The following is a 22,293-nucleotide window of genomic DNA, read 5'->3' as shown; positions in this document are numbered from 1 at the left end:
AATAACTACTCGTAATTTAATTGTTTTTTTGAGAATTAAATTACGAGTAGTAAATATGCATAACCTAATTGATTAACGTGTGTTTTATCTAATTATATTAAATTCACTTATTTTCACAGTCCAGTCAATTTATCTATTCATAAACAAAACAAATTTGATATTAAATTTTCAGATAATTTTAATAAACTTTATGAAATGTACAAATATACAAGGTATTTTATTTTAAATTAGCACAATCATTTATTCAACAGTAATTTTTTATAATTTATAATTAAATACTTTTGAAAGCTCAGCTTGTTAATCATCAGTTCATTACAACAAATTTACTGAATTATTTTTGAATGAATTTAGAAATACTGCATGTAATATACAGAGTGTTTCAGGTTATTTATTAAAAGTTTATAGAGTATGAAAGAAGATATTGGTTTGAAATTTTTATAGCGATTATAACTTGTCTTGAATTACTTTTCCAATTTATTTTGAACAAAATTTTTGTCGGAAGTGACATCAACTTTGTTATTTTCAATGATACACGATGTATATTTTTGGACATTAAATTCTTCTTTAGTTAAAATGCTGTAAAGTTCATTTTTGACATACACGTTAACCTAGGATCATCCTGTAAAGAACTGTTAATAGTAAGCATCTGCTGTGGTCCCATTAGTATCTCACACTCTGTATATATTTACGGAATATATATTACTACATTCTATATTAATCAGGAAATTAGATAAATATTTTTTATGATATTAATTGTTGTTTTCATCTGGAACTGTAAAGACATTTTTTGAATCCACTATTGGCTTAATAAAAACTTAGTTCATTAGGATTAAAAGTATATTATTCCATGTAGTTTGGGAAACGGCTTGAATCTTAATAAGCTAATTAGTAAGATGTTTTTGCGGTTAGGTTGCATGTGGTAACAGGTGCTGGTTAATTAGATTGTTAGCAAAGCACAATCTGTTTATGCTTTATTAAAATTACTTTTCAGACTTTTTAATTACTTTTTTATTTTATTCAATTATTGTGAATAACTTAACTATCATTTATTATTGCTTGTACATAATCTATAAGCTCGTAAACTTTTTTTTAGTCTATAAAATAGGCTACAATAAATTTGTGTTCGTACACGAGCTATTTCAATAGGTCTGTGTTACATAATAGTAAATATTTTTGACACATTTCATCAGTATTATTATTTAATTATTTTAAAATAGCTATTGTTTTGTTGTCTGTAACATGGCCATAAGTTGGGAAAATCAAATTAAAATGAAACATGTCCAGATGTACCTGAGAAGTGTGGCCATACAATAGTCCGAACAAGGGTCCGGTACAAAGAGCTTTTTGCCTTTACACTTGAAGGGGAGGAAGTCTAGAAGTAGGTGGGATTATTAGTCTGTCTTTATGGGAGTTTGATTTGTTTATTTGTTTAAGGGCGACCAAAGGCCAAGTATTCTATAGCGGGGGCGCACCAATGAAGAGCTATGTGAGCAATTCACTACTCAGACCCTACTGGGTCCGGATGTCATAATATATTACATCTAAGTTGACCTTGTGAGATAATATATTAAATATAGAAACGTTGTACTGTTGAAGTAGATATTTCAGGTGAGCCAGGAGGGTGTAATGTCACACACTCAGATTTCTGGATGGGGGGATGTATTGTGTTAGTGATCTCCGTGGGCTAGATCATCTAATTTACTTTTAACATGGTAACATTATACATTTGCATTAATGATTACCATGTTCCAAAATAATAATTATGACGACAAAATCTTTAGAAGAAAAGTATTGACGGGTGTTAAATAAACTAAGTTAAGAATGAACTAAATAAAAGGTGTTAAAATCCATTTATAAATAAAAATTTAACAGGAAAGTTGCAAAAATTTAAATAATTGCTCAAAATAAAACATATTGATATATATATAATAATTGAATAATTTAAGAAATTTCAATTATCCACTTCAAAAGACGCAGTGTAAAAAAACTACTGTCTTTTTTTATAATTTTGATTAAAATTTTAAACCTCTACTTCACAAGAAAGTAATATGAAATTTCAGTTTTACATAGAAAACGTTGAGTCCTTTACAGTCCTAATATTTGTTGTGTCATAAAATAAATTAGGTACGTGCAAAGATTTTTTGTTGTCCAAATTAAATTTATAATATATTTTTAAATTACACGACAGCAATTAACTTAATTGGAGTGTGTCCTAATAATTAAACAAAATTTTGAGGAAGTTTTTTATGATGCTGAAAATCCGCTTTGATCATACATAATATCAAAAATATGAAATAATGAAGGTTCGAAAAATGTAATTTATTCCTTCTAGGAGAAGCGTGGCGAAAAAATTGCGCATTGAAGTAAAAAATGATATAAATTTAATGACGGCTTACCTTAACATTTCCATATTTCCAAGTAAAGTAAACAACGATGGGTAAGCAGCATATTATAACGCACGACAGGACTAAAATGACGGTTCTCATAACCCAGTTGAGTGAGACGACGCAGGGCCGGTCATCTTCACAGGAATCACAGCCCTCTGGACAAGGCAGACATTCGAATATGCCGTCTTTGCTGTACTGGTTATTTTCACCCTGTTGAATAATACAGAAAGCGTTTTATTAAGTCCATTTTTCTTTTGCAGATAAAATGTTAATGTCGTCACATTCTTGTCTCTTGATAGTTTTATAAAAAATAATCATTTTATGGTACGTGCATTAATTACAAATCATAATATTAAAAAAATATATAAAAATACCAATATTTTGGTGTCCCTGTAAAATATAGGGTGCTTCAAAAGTATGGTAAATTTTTTAAGGAGACGATTCATTCAGTTTTTTCTTTTAATCTTTGAAGATTTTTTCTCACATGTATTCAACAATATTTTAAAATAAAGCATCATTTTTTTGTTTCCACTGTTTTTAATATAAATTTCATAGAAAAATATAAAAAAACGTTAAAGAATTAAATAAATATTAAATAAAAGTATAATAAGTGTAACTGAAGCTCCTTATGTTAATTATTTATGGTACTATTTTCCTAACCTTTTTAGCCCTATTTTCTCACACCGTATAAATTTTAAAAAATTATAATTTTCACAAATTTAAAAAGACATTTTTAAATTTTTCTCTTCGAATTAATATTTAATAGTGAATATTTCAATATATAAGAATATCAATATTTTGGCGTCTCTGTAAAATATAGGGTACTTCAAAAGTATGGTAATTCTTTAAGGGGTCGATTCTTTCAGTTTTTTCTTTTAATCTTTGAAGATTTTTTCTCACATAAATTCAAAAATATTTTAAAATAAAGCAACATTTTTTTTTTGTTTCCACTGTTTTTAATATAAAATTCATAGAAAAATATGACAAATGTAATTGAATAATCATTTATGGTATATTTTTAGCCCTATTTTCTACCACACTGTATATATTTTAAAAAATTATTGTTGAAAATTCTTCAAGACATTTTTTCTCTTCAAATTATTATTTAATAGTGAATATATCAGTAATGTTGACTAAATAATTGTTGTGACATCGTGTTCATAAAAGATTCCATCCCTAATTAACGTATGGAGCGCATTTATGAAGATTTACTACAATTTTTGTTTGAAACTGTTTTTCATCATATTTTCGTTTCCAAACCATTCGAAATACGAGTTTCAGTAAAACCACAAAATTGATGCGAATTAAATGTTTAAATCAACTGTTAACTGTGGTTTTTGTTCCGTATTAATTATAGTTTTAATATTTAAATCGTGTATATCAACCGCCAGTAAAAAATTAATTTCAGTTAAATGGGATACAATTTGTGAAAATGCAATTACGTAATACAAAATGGATACAGTTATCTATAGATGAATCGATTGTATTATAGGAAAATTCTTCGGATATCCACTTGTAAATTTTAGACATATATACGGTAGAATAGGATTCCGTAAGATTGGGGACGTAATCTAAGGATAATCTAAAATAAACTGAGCAAAAGAATATACTTACTAATAAATCAAACTTTACGTAAATGTAATTTTGAGGAAAACATAGTTGTATATTTAGGCACACGCCAAATTGGATAACAAATGGTAATTGTTTACTAACGTAACATGGCAATAATATTATAATTATAATGTATGGTTAACAAATGTTAATAATATTTAATCAGCACTTACAACTTTATTAATATAATAACAATAATATTTACTAGTGTCAATACAAAACAAATTGTTTACAACGCCATAAATACAGTGTAGATATAAATATATAAAACCAAATTCAAGATTGGTGTAGAGAACGATAAGCTTTGGGATGCGGAATGGAACGAGGTTGTCTTCAGTTATGAAGTGAACAACGTCATTAGAAGAGAGTGAGTCGATGAATATTTGGATCATCATGAAGCTCTAACTCACAAATGGTTAAAAAAAGACACTGATCAATATAGTCAATATTTTTGTTTGAAATTTTATTAATTTAATGCTCTTAATTAGCATTAAGTTAAATAAAAACACTGTTTCGTAACCTTTAACCAAAATTACTTAATTTAAATTGCCTTCAACACATACATGCAAAAGAACAATGTTATTTCAATTTAAATTTATTTGGACCGCTGATAAAACACAATGTTGTCTTTGTTACAGATTTATTGTGTGTTTTATTCCCGCATTTTCAGTACCTGTCTGTCTGGATCTGTTAAGAAGTTCAACAATAAATTGAAATAAATTTTCAAAAACAGAAATTGTATCCACGATTAATTATAATTATCTGATCCAGACTTAGTTCATATTTATTTAGACATTAATATTATTAGGTGATGCACAATATACAAGGAGTTGAGAAGTAGCTTTAGTAGAGGGAAGTTAATATTTATTTTATATGTTATTTTGATGCTATAATTTCATATATCGTAGATGTTTTTGAATGTCCTGCGAATTTTTTAAAAAGCCTGATATTAGAATTTTTTAATATTTTTATTCACATCTGATTTATTTATTTAAATAAAACGCTGACTGGATTACGTAACCTGTATCCAAGTCGAATACAAGAAACTGAAAGAAATGCTATTTATATCTTCAAATTAGGTAATTGTTAAAGTTTCAATTCATATTTGATTAACATCCAAATAAATGATAATAGTACATAATTTGAATTCTAATTAAATGTTTTTACGTGTATCCGATCAGACAATATTATTAGAGAAATAGTTTTTTGTCACTCATAAATCTTGAATACAAATTAAGCAAAAATCTCCATAATGCTTGTTAAAAAGTTTAGGAAACATGTTAGGTGAACATGATTGACGACTTCTTTGAAATATCTTCTGTAAAATGAATGAATGAAAAGAAACATTTTATTAGCAAAAATGTATTCTTTATCTATTGTATAAAACTTTTCATAAAAAATATAATATAATCATAATGATAATCGTCTTTATTGTCTTAAAATTGTTGTTGTTTTTATATTAAAAAAATTGAGTTAAATTGTATTATTTTTGAAAGAGCTCTTGTTACAATACAAATCAATATTAATCACTAATATCCCAATATGTCACAATCTTGTCCTTATTGATGTGTAAAATTTAGATTTGTTGTATCCATTGAATGTTGTCAGTAATGCACGTTTTATTTCCCGAGGATGTAATAAATCTTGAAAAATATTAAAAGTATCGATTTTATAGTACCGTAGTTTTTCTGAATTTATAGGGTAACATAATGTAATTCAATTTTCAACCTTGAAGCCTTTAAACAAATTTGACAACGAAGATATAATATTGGATTTTCAAATGTTCTACATTGATGGAGGATGCATAAGACATAAAACAAAATATGATTTATTTAACATCACAAAATAAGATTTTATTAAAGATAGATATAACATGGATTATATTATTATACAAAAGCTTTTATAATAGGAAGTTGAGTTGACTTTGTACGTGAATAAACTGAAAAGGAATAGTAAAATTAATCTGCAAATTGCTTATTTTCCAAGGTAAATGAAAATTGGTAAAAAATATTATGTATATATAAATATTAGTTCTTCTTATTATAAGAATATTCATTTCAGATATTTAGAAATAAATATGGAATTCACTACCTTTCGAAAATATTAATATTTTTTTATACTACTCGAATATCAAAGTATGTATTTAATTATTCCAATTTTATTTTATATACAAAGTGTTTCACAAGTTATCCGAAAAATTTTAACCACATACTGTTACATAAGAAGTTCATTTAAAAAAGAAAATTGTAATAGAGCAACAGGAAACGGGCTAACAAATAATTCTATCCATCTATAAATGTTGTTAACACAATTTCAAGGAAATGTAATACCTCGACATTGAATTCTATAAAACATATTAAAAATAATATATTTTTGGAGGTGAAATTTGAAAATTATAAATCACAAATTTGCGAATTATCTCAAAATTTACCAGAAATATCGTTGAAGCTTATCTAAAAATTATATACAATGCGTCAAATTATATTTAAAAAACAACTTCTATTATGATTTATATACGAAATGAAAAAAATGCACATATTATCTCGAAAATTTAACTAGATATGTTTTTAAGATATGTACAAATAATAAAGTTTTATCTTTAGTGTTTCAAACCAGGGTTGAAAACAATGGGGACATTTAAAAAATGACGTATATCATATCTAAAACATCCGGAACTGAATCGTATGCTATATTTTGCGTCTTCGGGATCAGCAAGAAGGAAAAACATTTAAATTGCTTGCTGATAGTTACCTTCAAGTCAATGGAAACACTTTTGAACAACTTAAAATTAATTATTTATTATCTCGTTTTCTGTTGGACGTTTGTCGGAAAAATTGTGAAACAGCCTGTGTATATATAATACTTAAAAAAGTGCCCTTGGTATAATATTATAATATACATATTCAACAATGTTAATTATCTCAAAATTTACCAGATAAATACTTTATATGTGAAAAACATTTGTAGAAATAAATATATTAAGGTTTATCACAAATTAAATATTGAAAATTTCATTTTAAAATATATTTTATATCGTACTAATTATAATTTCAATTATAGATTCGTTCAGATTTACAAGACTAACTTTAAATAACTAAATTTAATAAACAACACTTTTTAAGGAAATATTAATGTGAACTTGTATACATTAAGAGATAATATTAATTTCATTTAAAAAATATTGAAATAAATTTATATATTTGTTTGTATTATATTATATATAAAATAAAAATTGGAATAATTAAGTACATATTTGATATTCGAGTAGTATAAAAAATATTTATATTTTCGAAAAGTAGTGAATTCCATATTTATTTCTGAATATCAGAAATGAATATTCTTATAATAAGAAGAACTCTAATATATAAAAATGAAAAATAAATGAAGAAGTAATGCTGAATAAATGTTGTATGTTCCACTGATCTGAAATTTGAAATTTTATAAAATCCATATTTTCGTCCAATACTAGTTTATTTTATTTTATTTTTATTTAAAACATTTTACGTCAAACTCAAAAGTATATTTATATTTTATTAAGTTTTCTCAGTAATAATTATAATTGAATATGTTCATATTTTATTCTCATTATATATTGTCGAATAGCCACTAAAATTATTTTTCATTTGTTTCTAGATGAAACCCTTAAATATCTAAAATAAATCAATTTGTTGTCTGAGCATTTTTATAAAATTATTAATATTATTTTATATGAGTACTGTAAGGCTTTAATATTTTTAAACAGCTTGTTTTATTCGATATTCATATTATATATTATACAGGATGTTCGCAACTTAGGCCAAAAATTTTAACCACATACTCACTGCTACATATGAAGTCCATTTTAATAAAAATATGATAAATCGACTACTTATGCAACAGTGAGTATGTGTCTAAAATTTGTCGGATAAGTTGCGAAACACCTTGTATAGAAGGTTAAAAAGAACCAATGCAAAAGCTTGCATTCAAATCAATGGGAACAATTTTGAAAGATGGATTGAATTATTTTTTATCTTATTTCCTGTTGCTCTATTACAACTTTTTTAAATGGACTTATTATGTAACAGTCCATATCTATAGTTGTCGGATAAGTTGCGATATAGCTTGTATAAATGCTAAAAATTGTTCCATTTCTATAAACATTTACATAGAAAACTAATCAAGACATGTAGTTACTTGTGTTTTAGTTTGAAAACAAATATAATTAACGTGTCTTCAATTTGGATGATAGATACACAAATATATTCATAAGTAATAGCGTCAGCACGTTTTAAAATTGTACTGAAAATTACTCCGATGGAATTTTATATTATGTTTCGAAGCTTGCAGGCGAGCATGCGACTGAAGAATGAGATATTTACATTACATCAAACATCTTTCGCGTTTGTAATGAGGAAAGTTGTAAATTCGTTATAAAAGTAGTTTGCTATTTATCAACTGTCGCCCTTCTAAATACGTATATTTTTAGTTTTAATATTAATCATTTATTACGATGTTCGAATCTTAATGGACAAAAATGTTTTCGACCCATTGATTTTATGGCAGGCTTTAACTAAATTGTATTGTAGCGTTAAGAGTGATAATGTACATATTTTACACAAGTTTCGTACTACGTGTAGAACATTTTAAGGTAAAGACATGCCGTGTAGTACGTTGATATAAAGCATGATGAATTATTGCGCCAGACGTATCTTTACGACTTCGACCAGCATGTGTCAATTTCAAGGCAATTCAATACACACCACTTAATTCAATCTTAGCGTGACTATTGTTCTATTAATAAAAACGTTTATCCGGTAAGAAATCCTACTGAATCATATACTAAAAAGGAGTACCATCCGGGCTAAATTATGGCCTTTGATCAACGCGAAGTTATTATGAGGATAAGCTAAGTCAGGCTTACTACTACCACAAAAATTTTATCAATTTATTCATAGGGTTTACTATGATTTATACAACATACAGTTTATGTTACAAGGAGTTTTTATAACTGACTTGTTGATATTTATGGGCATTTTAATTTGGTGCACTAAATTATCCCTTTATATAAATGGAAAACGTTTTATGTCACAAAATTAAGATATTATTTCTCTTCGTGTTATTTTGTATCAATTAGTGACTGCAAGTTAAGTCGGCAAATCATCAGAAAAATATAATTAAGTGCAACGTTGTGCGATACAAGAATAAAGAAATAATTTTTGTTTATTTTGTACTCTATTAACACTAAACGAGTTAACTCATGTAGACTGCCACAAACATGTTGTGAAGCTATTCATAGGGTCTATTGTCATGTACACAACTAGTTTATGTTACAAAGAGTTTTTTACTGCTGCACTGTTGCATATTTTAATTTGTTGTAGAAAATTAGATTTAAGATGATGTTATTCATATTTATGCCCTCTATACAAAAGTAAAATGTTCCACGAGGCAAGAATAAAGATATTATTTTTGTTTGTTTTGCTCTCTATAATTCCCTTTTTAACAGATTCGACCGACCTTATGTCATGTTTAACTGTGCACAATAAGTGGCCCATAATTTTGTTGCGGCCAAAACACTAAGAGATTTTTGAACTGTTAATAATTAAAAAATAACATTTAAAAGGTTTAAATGGAATAATAATCAAAAGAATATCAACTCAAAGCATAATGCAAAATGTAATTGGATTATGAACGTGAATTTACTTTACTTCGGATTATATTTACTTGTTGTACCAATTACGCAAAGTTTAATCAGTTTATTTAAATGCGAATGTATATATGAAATCTTTGTTTCTTTTTTAAATGAATTTAAAAAAAAGGTTAGGTGAAACATGTTAATTTAATTAAATTGAGTGTGAAACCCTTTGTTCTGCATTTGAATAAAAATATTGTTAATTGCTTTTTTATGTTTTCAGTTTCAGTTAATTTTATTTAAATTAATAAATGTTATATTTTGTGCAAAAATGTGTCAGTTTAAATTACGAAATCTTTCCATAAAAATTAGTCACAAATAAAATACATACAGTGGTGGAAAAATGTATGGAATATTTATTTACTTATTACAAATGTTACTTAATGTTTTATCAAATCTGTTGCAATTCTGAACAAATCTAATTTACTGCAAGATCGGACCATTAATCACAATGATCATTATATTCACAGGTTATTTCTTTTGTTAATGAAAAATCAATTTGGTCTGGAAAAAGTATGAAATATTCAATTAATATTCATAAAAAATTAACAATAACTAGAATATTTCTATATTTTGTGGTGTAACCACACCACCATCCTCTCCAACGTGTCGACAGAAATTTGTTGCCACTACTTCTGTATGGTTTAAAGAAGTTCTTGTTTGCTTTTGATGTATATTGTTCGGATGCGACGGTCCAAAGATGCTCAATAGGATTTAGATCGGGGGTCTGAGCCATCATTCAAACACAAGTAAATTTTTCATTAAAAAACACTCCTTAATAATTTTAGACGTGTGTTTGGGATCATTGTCTTGATAAAATATTCAATGAGGTGGCATATCTTACTCGGCAATTGAAAACATGGTGTCTTTTAAAATGTACCGGTATTGAAAACTTGAATCAAGAGTTCAACTTTGGATTGAGAAAAGCATCCCCAAACCAAAATGCTTTCGCCACCATGTTTAACCGTAGTAATTTGATAATTAAAATGGTATCATTGCTTCACAGGCCGTATCACAAATGTTCTACCAATCGACTTAAACAAATTTAATTTGTTAGTTAATTTTAATTTAAGGACAGTGTTTCGTTTTTCCTAAGTACATAACAAGACTACTCTTTTCCTAAATTGAAATGAAAAATAAACGTGTTTAAGTATTACTACGTTAAAACCGACTGAAAATGTTAAGAATTTAAGAACAATTAATTGCAAATAAAATAAAAAAGACTTAAACAGAAAACGATGACCGAATTTGTTTAACACCATTACAACAGAGATGAAAAATACCAAGAGATAAAAATACCATTTTTTAAGAATATTCCATACTTTCTTCCACCACTGTGTGTGGTCCCGAAATTAAATTAATATGTTTTTTTAAACACACATTTATATTATAAAAGTAAAATTTTATGTCGAACTATGATGATTTATTATTAAGCATTGTTGGTTGTAACTTAAATTGTGTTTTTAAATTTCACTACAGTAGTTTATAGTACTGAAATTAAATATGTCCAATTTCAAAGTTGGTTAAAATGCAATATACAAATACAGATATAAAATTCAACATTTTCAAGATTTTATTCATTATTTATTTATTTCTTTGAAATTTACGAATGAAATCTGATTTTGAACTTATTTTGGACGAATCATCTTAATGTGTTACTATTTAGAGTAACTAAAGATTTATCCTTAGTTAAACGTTGATGTAATTTAAGGACATATCACAAATTACTCGGTATGTTAGTGGTAATATCGTGTTGGCAAAGTCGGTTCATTTTATAGGGAACTATGTATCTATATATTATCTATGATACATATCTTGTTTAAAGTCCACATTTCCAATCTGTTTTTTACAGTTCCTACAATTCCGTTGTGAATTATGGTTTAATTGTTTAAGGGAAATGATGCATGTCGGTGTAATGCTGGAAATTTTACTCAAGAGATTTGTCACCTTCATTATGTAAATACTATACACCAGCTGAAAATAAAAATGAATAAAAACTCAAATCAATTTATTATGCTATTAAGAGCATGTTAAATAACGAGTACAAATATGGCGCAATAAATTAATCTATCATGTTTTGTGACTATTTTATAATTGTACTACAATTTTAATTGGTAATTACGTTTTACTAGACGTCATAATTTTTTAAACGGTTCCAGGTTTTATCGGGATTGCTGTTTAATACTTCAATCAACTTTATTTTTGCGGTTTGCGTTATATAAACTAAAATTATAAAAAAAGAGTATAAAATATTGTACAACATAGGATATAAAATAAAATGACAGGGATCCAGGCAAACATTTTTTTCGTTTGATACAACTGAAGTTGGAAGGTATGCAAGTAAAATTAAACGTATAAAAAGAATATAATGTTTGAAACAAAGAAATATTGTATATAATTCAAACAAAATTTCTATTTGACATGTTACAATACAAAATGTAATAAACTTACCAGCATAAGTTTCTCATATTCCTCTTCTATAACTGTTCCATTGTAGTATCTCCTCTCTGCCTTCGTATCCGGAAAATAAAAACCGCGTCGACAAATGCACTTGTAACTTCCTCGCCGGAATCCTAGTCCTGATAATGGTACACACTGAAAAAGGACAACGTATTGTATTACAACCTTTTTCGACGTTTTCGAATTTAAGATAGCAAATAAAAAATTGTGACGAAACTGGAAAGTATTATTCGTTTTATTAAACTCCTTAAAAATATGTTTTCCTTATGGATGTCTGTTAAAATTAATATTATTCTCAATTTTTATTATACTATGGAAAATGTTGAATTCAATTAGAATTAAAATGTGGTAAATTAATTTAATTTAAATGATTATTGATTGTAATATTGTTAAATATTGTAATCTAGTTTATTATTCACAATTAAATGTTGTAAAGGTAATACGGCATGTCGAACAAAAAAATGTGATTTTGTATTTAAATTTTATGTCATATGTAATAATTTATTTGGAACACGCTCTTTAAAACGAACACATTTTCCCTCTCACACTAATATTTAATATTTATTACAATATGTTAAATTTAGGCGTGTTGATATTCCGTCGGTGTAAGGGATTTATCCGTTTTAAAAATTTATAAACTTAAATTAGTGTACCATCGAAAAAATAAATATACCTCACCGGAATACTAATGTGAGAGGGTTCAAAAATGAAACAATCCAATAAACTGTATTTACTAATAAATTACATTTTTTTCAATGTTCATGCATTGTTTTAATGACTGAAAACAATGCATGAACAAATCTAGTTTACAGCAAAAATATGGAAGGAACTTTCTTTTAGGAATATTTAGTGAAAGTAATATTATTACTAACGATTATTTAATATATCATAAATTATTATTTCAACTATGGTTATACATATTATGTCCAATTTAGGACGATAGATTTTTTTAGGCAAATATTTTACAGTTCCTGTAGAAAGTTCTTACTATTTGTAAAAAAGAATAATATTAAGTAAATAAAAAAGTTTTTGGAAATCTGCTAAATTTCAGTTTAGTATATATTTTAGAAATGGTCAGTTTTCAGAAAATTAAGCTCTGGACACTTTCAGTTCTTGTTTATTTACCCTGAAAAGATTCGTAATAGTGAACTTGATATGTTTCACTAGATCTCTAACCTAAATCTAATTTTCATAATTCATTTTGAACTGATGGAAAATGATTGAAATTCCTTGTAATTTCAGTAGTGTGGATAACATATTTTAATAGAATGAGCTTCTTGAAAAATTGATCAAATCAAGTTTGAGGAATGATTCACTTAGAAACGTTCAAGGAAGAACAAGAAGTTTTTGTTAAATACAAATATAAATTATTAAAAAATATTAAAAAATTATCGAGTAAACCAGTGCAGTTGAAAATTTTCGAAGATTCTTATCATAATTTTTCTAATTTCTTTTGTCTCCCAGTGTTAATATTATTGAAAACGTGTTGACACTGGTATTAGTAACATAAACGGCAGTAACATTCTTCAATAAAATCTCTTTTTTCATCAAAATAGTATTTACAAAAAATAAGACGGAATTACCGCGAGATGCGTCGCTTTGTTTAGTTTGTAGGATGATATTTGAATTTTATATTTGCGCTCAATTTCCATAAATAATTCTAAAGCCTTCTCCGCACAACAAAGACAATTTTCATCTGTTTTTTCATTATCCGAAATAATCATGCTGATTGTCAATTAACTATGTTTAGTTATTCAAATAAAAATTTAAATTTAATCAAATCTATTCGTTCTCTTATTATAATTTAATTGAATTTAAATAAAACTCGCATCAAAATCCAATTGTGCACATTTTCTGCACAACTATCGAATAATTGCACCTGATAATTATTTCACCAGGTGGTAATTAATTATAATGATCATGAGATAACTGGAATCACGGAATATAGAGAAATCAAATATTGATTTATCCTGGAAATTTAAACAGAAATCCGTGTTCAATATTAAAATAAGTCTCTTTGAGAGACAACACGTAGTAAATCGTTTCGTGATTTGTCGTGATTAATAGCATAATTAAAGTGATTAATAGATAACACGACAATGTCTTGCATATAGCATGAATGACACAGCATGGGGGGAAATATGAAGACCTCATCTTTATTTGTTTATATATTTTTCATTAACTATAGTAGTGCACTACTAGTAATTAGATATTATTCATTAGCATTATTAATTATGTTTGTAACATGGGAATGTAACATAATTATCTGAATTTACCTTGCGATATATCTCATTTGGTGTGTAATTGTTAGTACAAGTGTGGCTTTGGAAGTTTCAAAGTGCACTAAGGTCAGTTCGAGGAAATCGAATTACACACTGTATATCCACAGTTATCTTGTTTGACTTGCTGTTCATTCTTGTGCGAAGTCGAGATTTCTGTGATTAGGTGTCAGTCAATATGTATTTTGCTAACGATAGTTTCATGTTGACGATTGCTTTTGGGCAAATTAATCTGAACGCAATTTTCAACGAACTCATGCATAATATTGTAATTGGCAATAGTCTGGGATTTGATATTTCAATAATTCATGATTGCTTTTCCTCAATGCGTTCTAACAAAATTGCTGTTGTTACACATGTATCTAGCGTTGAAATGTTTAGTAATGTTAATCTGTTTATAATACAATGAACTGAATTCCTATCTGGTCTGTGCTCAAATCTGCATGTTTATGTTATTGCATGTGGTTGACGTTTGCAGAAATAGTCGATAATTTTCTTGGTCTTAACTTTTTACTATCTAAATTGGAAAACAACTTCAAGTATGCTTTTGATAGTTTTCCAATTTAGTTGTCTTTGGTATGGTTAATTTGGTGACTTCTCTTAAATTACACAAAACTCTGTAATTAACTCTTTTTGATGAGTGAAATAAGTTGTAAAGATTTAGATGTTGACATATGCTGTCTAATATTTTAATAATTAAGAAACTTAAAATGAATTATAAATCTATTATTGATTGATTAAACTGTTTATACGTTGAACCTTAAAAGATAAAAGGTTCAATATATCTATTCTAAACATTACAATTTAATTAATTGTTGAAGTGAAGAAAGCAATATCCGTTACTTTTAAGGCTTTCATTTGACCTTGGCCGAGGAAAATCACATCTTATCGCTGACATACCACATCCTGTTAATAGAGCGAAGACATTACTCAAGGACCGTACAGATTTATTAAGTTATAAAGTGCAGCTGTGATCTTTATACTATAATAAGTTAAGAAATCAGTTTAGTTCACACTTGCTGAATTTATTCCAGCTATTTCCTGATTTAGTATTGTTTGTTGTCATTACTCGTCTAGGAAAATTGATTATTTTAATTTTTTGCTAAGTAAAAAATAATCGACCATCAGCATTCTAATGTGCCTAATTTTCAGGCTGTCAAAATCAATATTTGAACTGTTGTCTTCATTAAATTTAGCTTTAACTTATTGCCCATTCATATTTATTAATTAAACTGTAGATTCTTTTAAGGAAAATTTTTACATCGAGTATCTTCCAAACAAGTAATTAAACGAAGGAATTTGACGGAGATAAAGTTTTCTATTTCGGCCTTTTTTATTTATATTTATTTTTGCTTGATTAAATAAATTATTGACTAATAAATCATGCAATATACGAATTATTGTTGTTGAAACTAATTTTTATCAATTGTAATGGCCTAAGTATGTTTCATTAATTTTATTTTCAGTGCTATAGATCTAAGTAAAAGATAATTTTTAGATAAGATAATTATCTTTAGTTAAAATAAAAAATAGTAAAACAAATTGGGTAATAAAATAATTTTATTATATATTTCGTCTCTTAACTTCAATATTAACGGAAACTTTAAGATTTATTAAATTTCTTTTCTTGAAATTGATGTGTTCCATATTTATTAATTAAACTGTAGATTATTTTAAGGAAATCTTTTACATCGAGTATCTTCCAAACAAGTATTTAAACAAAGGAAATTAACGGAGAATAAAGTTTTCTGTTTCTTCCTTGATTAAATTATTGACTAATAAATCATCCAGTACACAAAGTATTGTTGTTGAACTCATTCTTATCAATTGGAATGGCCTAAATAAAATTTACTAATTTTATTTTCAGTGTTATAGATATAAGTAAAAGATAATATTTATACAATATGATTATCTCTAGTTGAAACAAAAAACAGTAAAACAAATTGGTTAATAAAATAATTTTATTATTTATTTTGTCTCTAACAACTGAATCTACAACTGAAATTACTCTAGCTATTTGAAAAAAAGATTACTGATTTAATATTGTTTGTTATCATTACTCTTCTAGGAAACTTGATTATTTTAATTTTTTGGTAAGTTGAAAATAATTTACCATCAGCATTCTAATGTGCTTAATTTTCAGGCTGCCAAAATAAATATTTGGACTTAAACTTTAAGGTTTATTAAATTTCTTTTCTTGAAATTGATGTGTTCCATTGCCCATTCATATTTATTAACTAAACTGTAGATTCTTTTAAGGAAAACTTTTACATCGAGTACTTTCCAAACAAGTAATTAAACGAAAGAATTTAATGGAGAATAAAGTTTTCTGTTTCGCCCTTTTTAATTTATATTTATTTTTCCATGATTAAATTATTGACTAATAAATCATCCAATACACGAAGTATTGTTGTTGAACTCATTTTTATCAATTGGAATGGCTTAAATAAGTTTTATTAATTTTATTTTCAGTGCAATAGATCTAAGTAAAAGATAATATTTAGATAAGATTATCTTTAGTTAAAACAAAAAATAATAAAACAAATTGGATAATAAAATATTTATTTTGTCTTTTAACATCAGTAACAACCGTAACATTGTCACCAAGACAATTTCTCCGGAGAATTAGGATCAACATCAACATGTGAGTCTGATAAAGATATTGTTGTCTTAAATTTTAGAAATAATAGGATAACCCAACTTTTACCTTACAAAAATGGTAAAGCCTCATAATTACTTAAATTTGAATTATTTCAGGAATCCATAACATTCTGAATTTTGAATGGGATATTAATGAAATTATGAATAATATTCTCTTCTTTTGAATATTAATTAAGTCACTGTTTATTTTTTTCTTGATTCAGAATTTGTATTAAAATCGTCTAGCGTCATCGCTGATATATTAATAAATATCAAAGAGTATTTATAGTTTATCTAGACGTTGACAAATGCTTAACTACAATGATCAATCGAGTGATTGATATAAAAAAGTCATTTATCACGGCAGAATCCCTATTACCATGCTAGTTTTCTGTTGGTGGAGTTTCGAATAGTTAATGATAATTTAGTTTGGCTTTTGAAGTCTCCCTTAATATGAAGTAGATTATATCCTGTGGGCTTAAATCGTTAATTATGACGACATAATCTGTGGTAATGTGAAATCAGTGTCATACTCCTACTAATAAAATGTTTTAATGCATGGATATAAAGACCCGAATTTTCACATCATGAACACAATATTAAGGGAATTATCTTCGGTAGTGCTGTCTAAACTAATTTCCAAGATCATATTTAAGTAAACCAACCTCTATTTTAGCAGGACGAAATATGCATGTAAAATTAGCAAGTATATTGTTTGGGAGCGTACCCACTGCTTATTTATGAATTATCATATTTATAAAATATACAGTTGTCATCATAATTTAATGTTTCCATATTTAGATGTGGAACTTGTTGGTGTAAAGCGTAATTTATTCGTAATTTGGCGGAAGCTGAAAAACGATAACAGCATTGTCTTACTTAATGAATCCGTACGTAATTTATTAAAACAGCTGCCCATTAAAAAATAAATTCGTGTAAAAATTAAAGTGGCACGTTATAATATGGTGTGATTAATTTGGCAAAATACATAAGAATATTTTTAATTGTGTGCCCCGCCAGGGGCTTAATGAAAAGCAAACCATTTTTAAAGGGAATTAAAATATGCTTCCTCTTTATGAAGTACAACGGTCGGGATCGTGTGCGTATAAATTACACCAGATTACCAGTTCTTCTTGCTGAAAATACTTACTTCCGTCGTGCGTTTTTTGCATTTGTCCGAGGCGGCGAAAATGTTGAGCTGCGTACTGTCCTTCGGTAGTGGACACTGGTCGATGTCCACTCGTCTCAGGTCTATGTCGATTCCACTTGTCCCTCTGAAAAAATAAAGGTGTTACAATTTAAAAAAGTATTAAACTCATTTATTAAAATAAACAGTTTATGTACATCATAAAAAATTTGTCGCATTATCATTAGTATACAGAAAATTACTTGTAACTTTGTAATGTTCCTAAACCACTAAGACCACGATCCTTTGTTGTCATTAATCTTTTTCCCTTACACCATATGAATTTCCTGTAATCTATTAAATTCTCCCCAATGTGTACATAACTATTTTAATAAACATCCTTTGTGAAGGAAATTAATATTCGGCCTCGACTTTTAATTAAATTTCCCACATAGAATTTTTATTAAGTGGTTACCCGATATTTTAATTGTTGAAGTGTTATTATTACTTGCTTACTTTAATGTAATTTAAATGTAGTAATGATGAAAAATTGACATTTTTCAGTAATTTTTTGTCACATGGAACAGTTCTTGTTTGTCAAAAAATAATATTAATATGTAAATAAAAAAGTTTTTAGAATTTTTGGAAATCTGCCAAATTTCTGTTTTTGTAGATATTTCAGAGACGCTCAGAAGTTTTTACAAAATTAAGCTCAGAACACTTTTAGTTTTTGTCTGTCAGCCTCGAAAATATTCGTAAAAGTTCGTTTCAATGTACTTAAAAAATAAGTTCAATATATTTCTAAAATTAAAATTTTAAAGCAATGTGATGACACGCATTTATTTTTAAAAGGGGGTGATGTTGACCCGTTTTACTCGTATGTTCAGTGGAAAATGATAAAAAATAAGTTGTCGGACTACTACACAAACATTTTGCAAAATTTATTCGCACTTTGTGGGTGAATATCAAATACGTTGAATTTGACTCTGCATGTCTAGAAATATATTTAGTTTTTCGCCAAATGTGCTGAAAAGCTTTTAGACGAAATGTTTTATTTAATGAGGCGCTTGAACGCCCGGAAAAATTCACATATTATGTGGCAATAAATGCTTTAACATAACGTATAATATTTTACTCCTACATAATGCATAAAACAAGAACAAATATTTTGTCTACTATTAAAATATTCAACTTACTCTCAAACACCATAAATAACATCAACTTTATTTACATTTATGTCGCAGACACAAATTTTTTCCACAAAAGAAAATTATTAAAAGCGTTTATGACTTTATTTACTCCAATATCGTTCAATTTTTATTAAGTGCTTTCATTAAGCCCAACGGAATTGCATGGTAATAACTTTTTAGCCGCCAATAATTAATAATTATTCAGTACGGTCTAGTTTTAAAATAGGTTAGCAGTATATTGGAATTATAATTCATGTAAAACACCCGAAGGCTATTACTTTGACCCGAAGTTTGAGCTCCAGAAATCAGGAGCCAAATTTAATTAAAAATTTAGTTTGTAGAGCCTAATTGTATGTACAACTAACAAGTAACTTGAAACTTGTCACTTGTGACATATAGGTAATCAATTTACTTTCAACAACTAAATTATGACTTTATTTTGCATCCGATGCATAGGTGTTTATTGAATTTTGTTCTGTGTAATTCTCAGTATCCCCAGGTGTAACCAAGATCGTACGTCGATGGATTAAATAAATGCTGTTGTTGGAAACATTTATTTTAGGTCGTTTTATCTGTTTTTCTTTGTTTGTAAGGTAGAGATTAAACGGTATTATTGTATTGGGACGTTCGATTGTGTAAGAAAGCTAAGTCCTAATTAATTACGTTATTAGACGAAGGTATTTTTAAAGGAGCAACAATAAAGGTGATTTCAAAGCAATCAAACATAATCTCAAAGTAATTTGCCAAAAAAATAAAACAATATACCCATTTCGAATTTGTAACATTAAATTCAGTCCACCTTAAAACAAATAGATGGAAATTTTCTTTACATATATGTATTTAGGTTAATTATCTAGGTGAGTGGGCTAAATTAAAAAAAAAAGAAAAATGAATATGACTTTCGTGTTCATTCATTACCTTAATAAAATGTCATAGTAATGCCATAAAAATGGATATTCACATTAAAAAAAGTTAATGAAGTCCTTACCTAAAAAATGCTCCCAATTAAAATATATCCACAATAATATTATGCCGTATGAAAATTTTATCACACTATAATTCAAATTCAATTTAAAAAATTATATATGTAGGTATGTTATACTGTAACAAGGGTAAAAAACTTATAATTGAATTAATTGAATTCTTTGGTGTCATGAAATGTATTTTAGGCGGTGTATAGAAATACCTAACCCTTGAAAAATGTCGACAGAAAACCCCCATAATGAGTGAGTGATAAGTTGGTGAAATGCCTTACACATTGCTAAGGAAATGTATACACAAGTTGTAAGGAAGGTCATTAGGAAATTATTTCCTTTGAAAAAATAAAAAATTATTTTTTAACAATGTTGTAATAAATTGTTTTACTTAATTATAAACTCAGCTAAAGGTATCGAAATAGAGATAATTAAGGCCTTTAATTATTACACAGGTCGAATTGGTAATTAAAACGTAATTTCCTGTTCTTATTTTAAAACACTGAATAAAACAAAAATTCTTGTCATTTTTCAGTCAATCTCCATTACATATGGAAGGCTTTAATTATTTGAATATACTTTAATGTATTCGCTGAAAAATAGATCAACATACATATTTAAAAATAATAGAGTAACACTAAAACCAAAGTTAAAATATTTAAAAATATACATTTATTTTTAGACTGCAGAAACTGTCATGGTTAAAATCGTTAACTAAATGAAAATGACTAACTGGATGAATTAAAAGCACTTGGTACTAGTACAGTATTTAAAAACTGTGTGTAAATAAGTACCACACTCACGTAAAACCTTGTGACTAATTATTTTTGAGTGTGAGATTCTAGGGCACTCGACTTGTTCCTTTCTATAGTCATAATCGTTTCCTAAGTGCTTTCAAAACAATCACTCTTGTGTAAAGCTCTGATAAAACTCTGTAATTATTAACTGAACTGTTATAAATTAGTATTAAGTTCAAAATCTGTAAAATTTCTTAAATAATTAACCAAATTTAAGTTTTATTAATAAGGAAATACAGTAAATGTAGTTTTTTTTTTTTATATAGTCAAATTTGGAGATACCAACATATTAAAGGAATATTTTAATATTTATTTTGTATATTCATTTATAAATGAGGATAAAAATATAAATATTAAATTATTTATAATAAGTACTTTTATTGTTAAATAATTTTCATATATTCATTCACGAAAATAATTTTTATTAGCAGCAGCAATTATTTTGAAAATTATAGAAAATATGTTTCATATTTATCTATATTGGCAATTGAGGTGTGTTAATGTTAATATTTACAGCTGATGATTGAATGAGATTGGTTCAGGAACCTCTTTTCTGTCTGCAAACTGCAAAGGTTCTGAGTGGACTGATGCCTTTCATGTGTTATCATCTTTCAGGTTTCCTCATTTTGCCATCCTCTTCATTTGACTCATTTCTTGAGAATGGGTTTCCCTTCTAGTATGTCTAGATGTCAAAGGTGTGTCCTCCAGAATTAATGTTTTAAGTTAAGTTTTCTACTTATACTGATGAAAATTTCAGTTTTAAATTTAGCAAATGAACCAATGCCTTAAAATTTACAACATCGACAATCTAGTCAATTCAATTATCCGGATATATGAGGGACATTGGCGGTGAATTGGACGATGAAATCCAAACGGCGGAGATGGCGAGAACAATTCTAGTGGTTGCCATTTCCCATGTAGTAACTGTTGAAGCGCAGCTCCTACAGGGTAATCAGATGCATTGGTGTAAATGTCAAATAGTGCATTTAGATTGGCATCCTCTGAAAGATTTATGCTGCATTTTACGACCCAAATATCATCGTAGATAACCTGAATAGATGAGAAAGTCATCTATGGGATATCTACCGAAATGCACTGGAAGACTCGGATGAGTTTGTCCACGGAAAAAGTTGTATTACCAAGCAAAGACTGGATGAAATC

General features: G+C 27.2%; 2 protein-coding genes across 2 annotated transcripts in view; one reads left to right on the top strand and one right to left on the bottom strand.

The window, feature by feature from the left end:
• The window catches only part of LOC109596146 (organic cation transporter protein-like), a 282,887-nt gene that overhangs the window by 43,815 nt on the left and 216,779 nt on the right, over window positions 1-22,293 (top strand). The window lies entirely within an intron of this gene.
• Window positions 1-22,293, bottom strand: part of LOC109599632 (probable G-protein coupled receptor 158) — an 82,295-nt gene that overhangs the window by 22,367 nt on the left and 37,635 nt on the right. The window contains exons 3-5 of the mRNA XM_049961865.1: window positions 18,196-18,319; window positions 12,118-12,261; window positions 2,397-2,597 (exon numbers count right to left, since the gene is read on the bottom strand). Coding sequence (XP_049817822.1) covers window positions 2,397-2,597; window positions 12,118-12,261; window positions 18,196-18,319 — 469 coding nt within the window. The remainder of the gene's footprint in view (window positions 1-2,396; window positions 2,598-12,117; window positions 12,262-18,195; window positions 18,320-22,293) is intronic.

Source organism: Aethina tumida, chromosome 1, assembly GCF_024364675.1.
Source record: "Aethina tumida isolate Nest 87 chromosome 1, icAetTumi1.1, whole genome shotgun sequence".
In the NCBI taxonomy this organism is placed as follows: Eukaryota; Metazoa; Arthropoda; class Insecta; order Coleoptera; family Nitidulidae; genus Aethina; species Aethina tumida.
The sequence above is the reverse complement of the archived record's forward strand: the minus strand, read 5'-3'. Positions and strand labels throughout refer to the sequence as shown.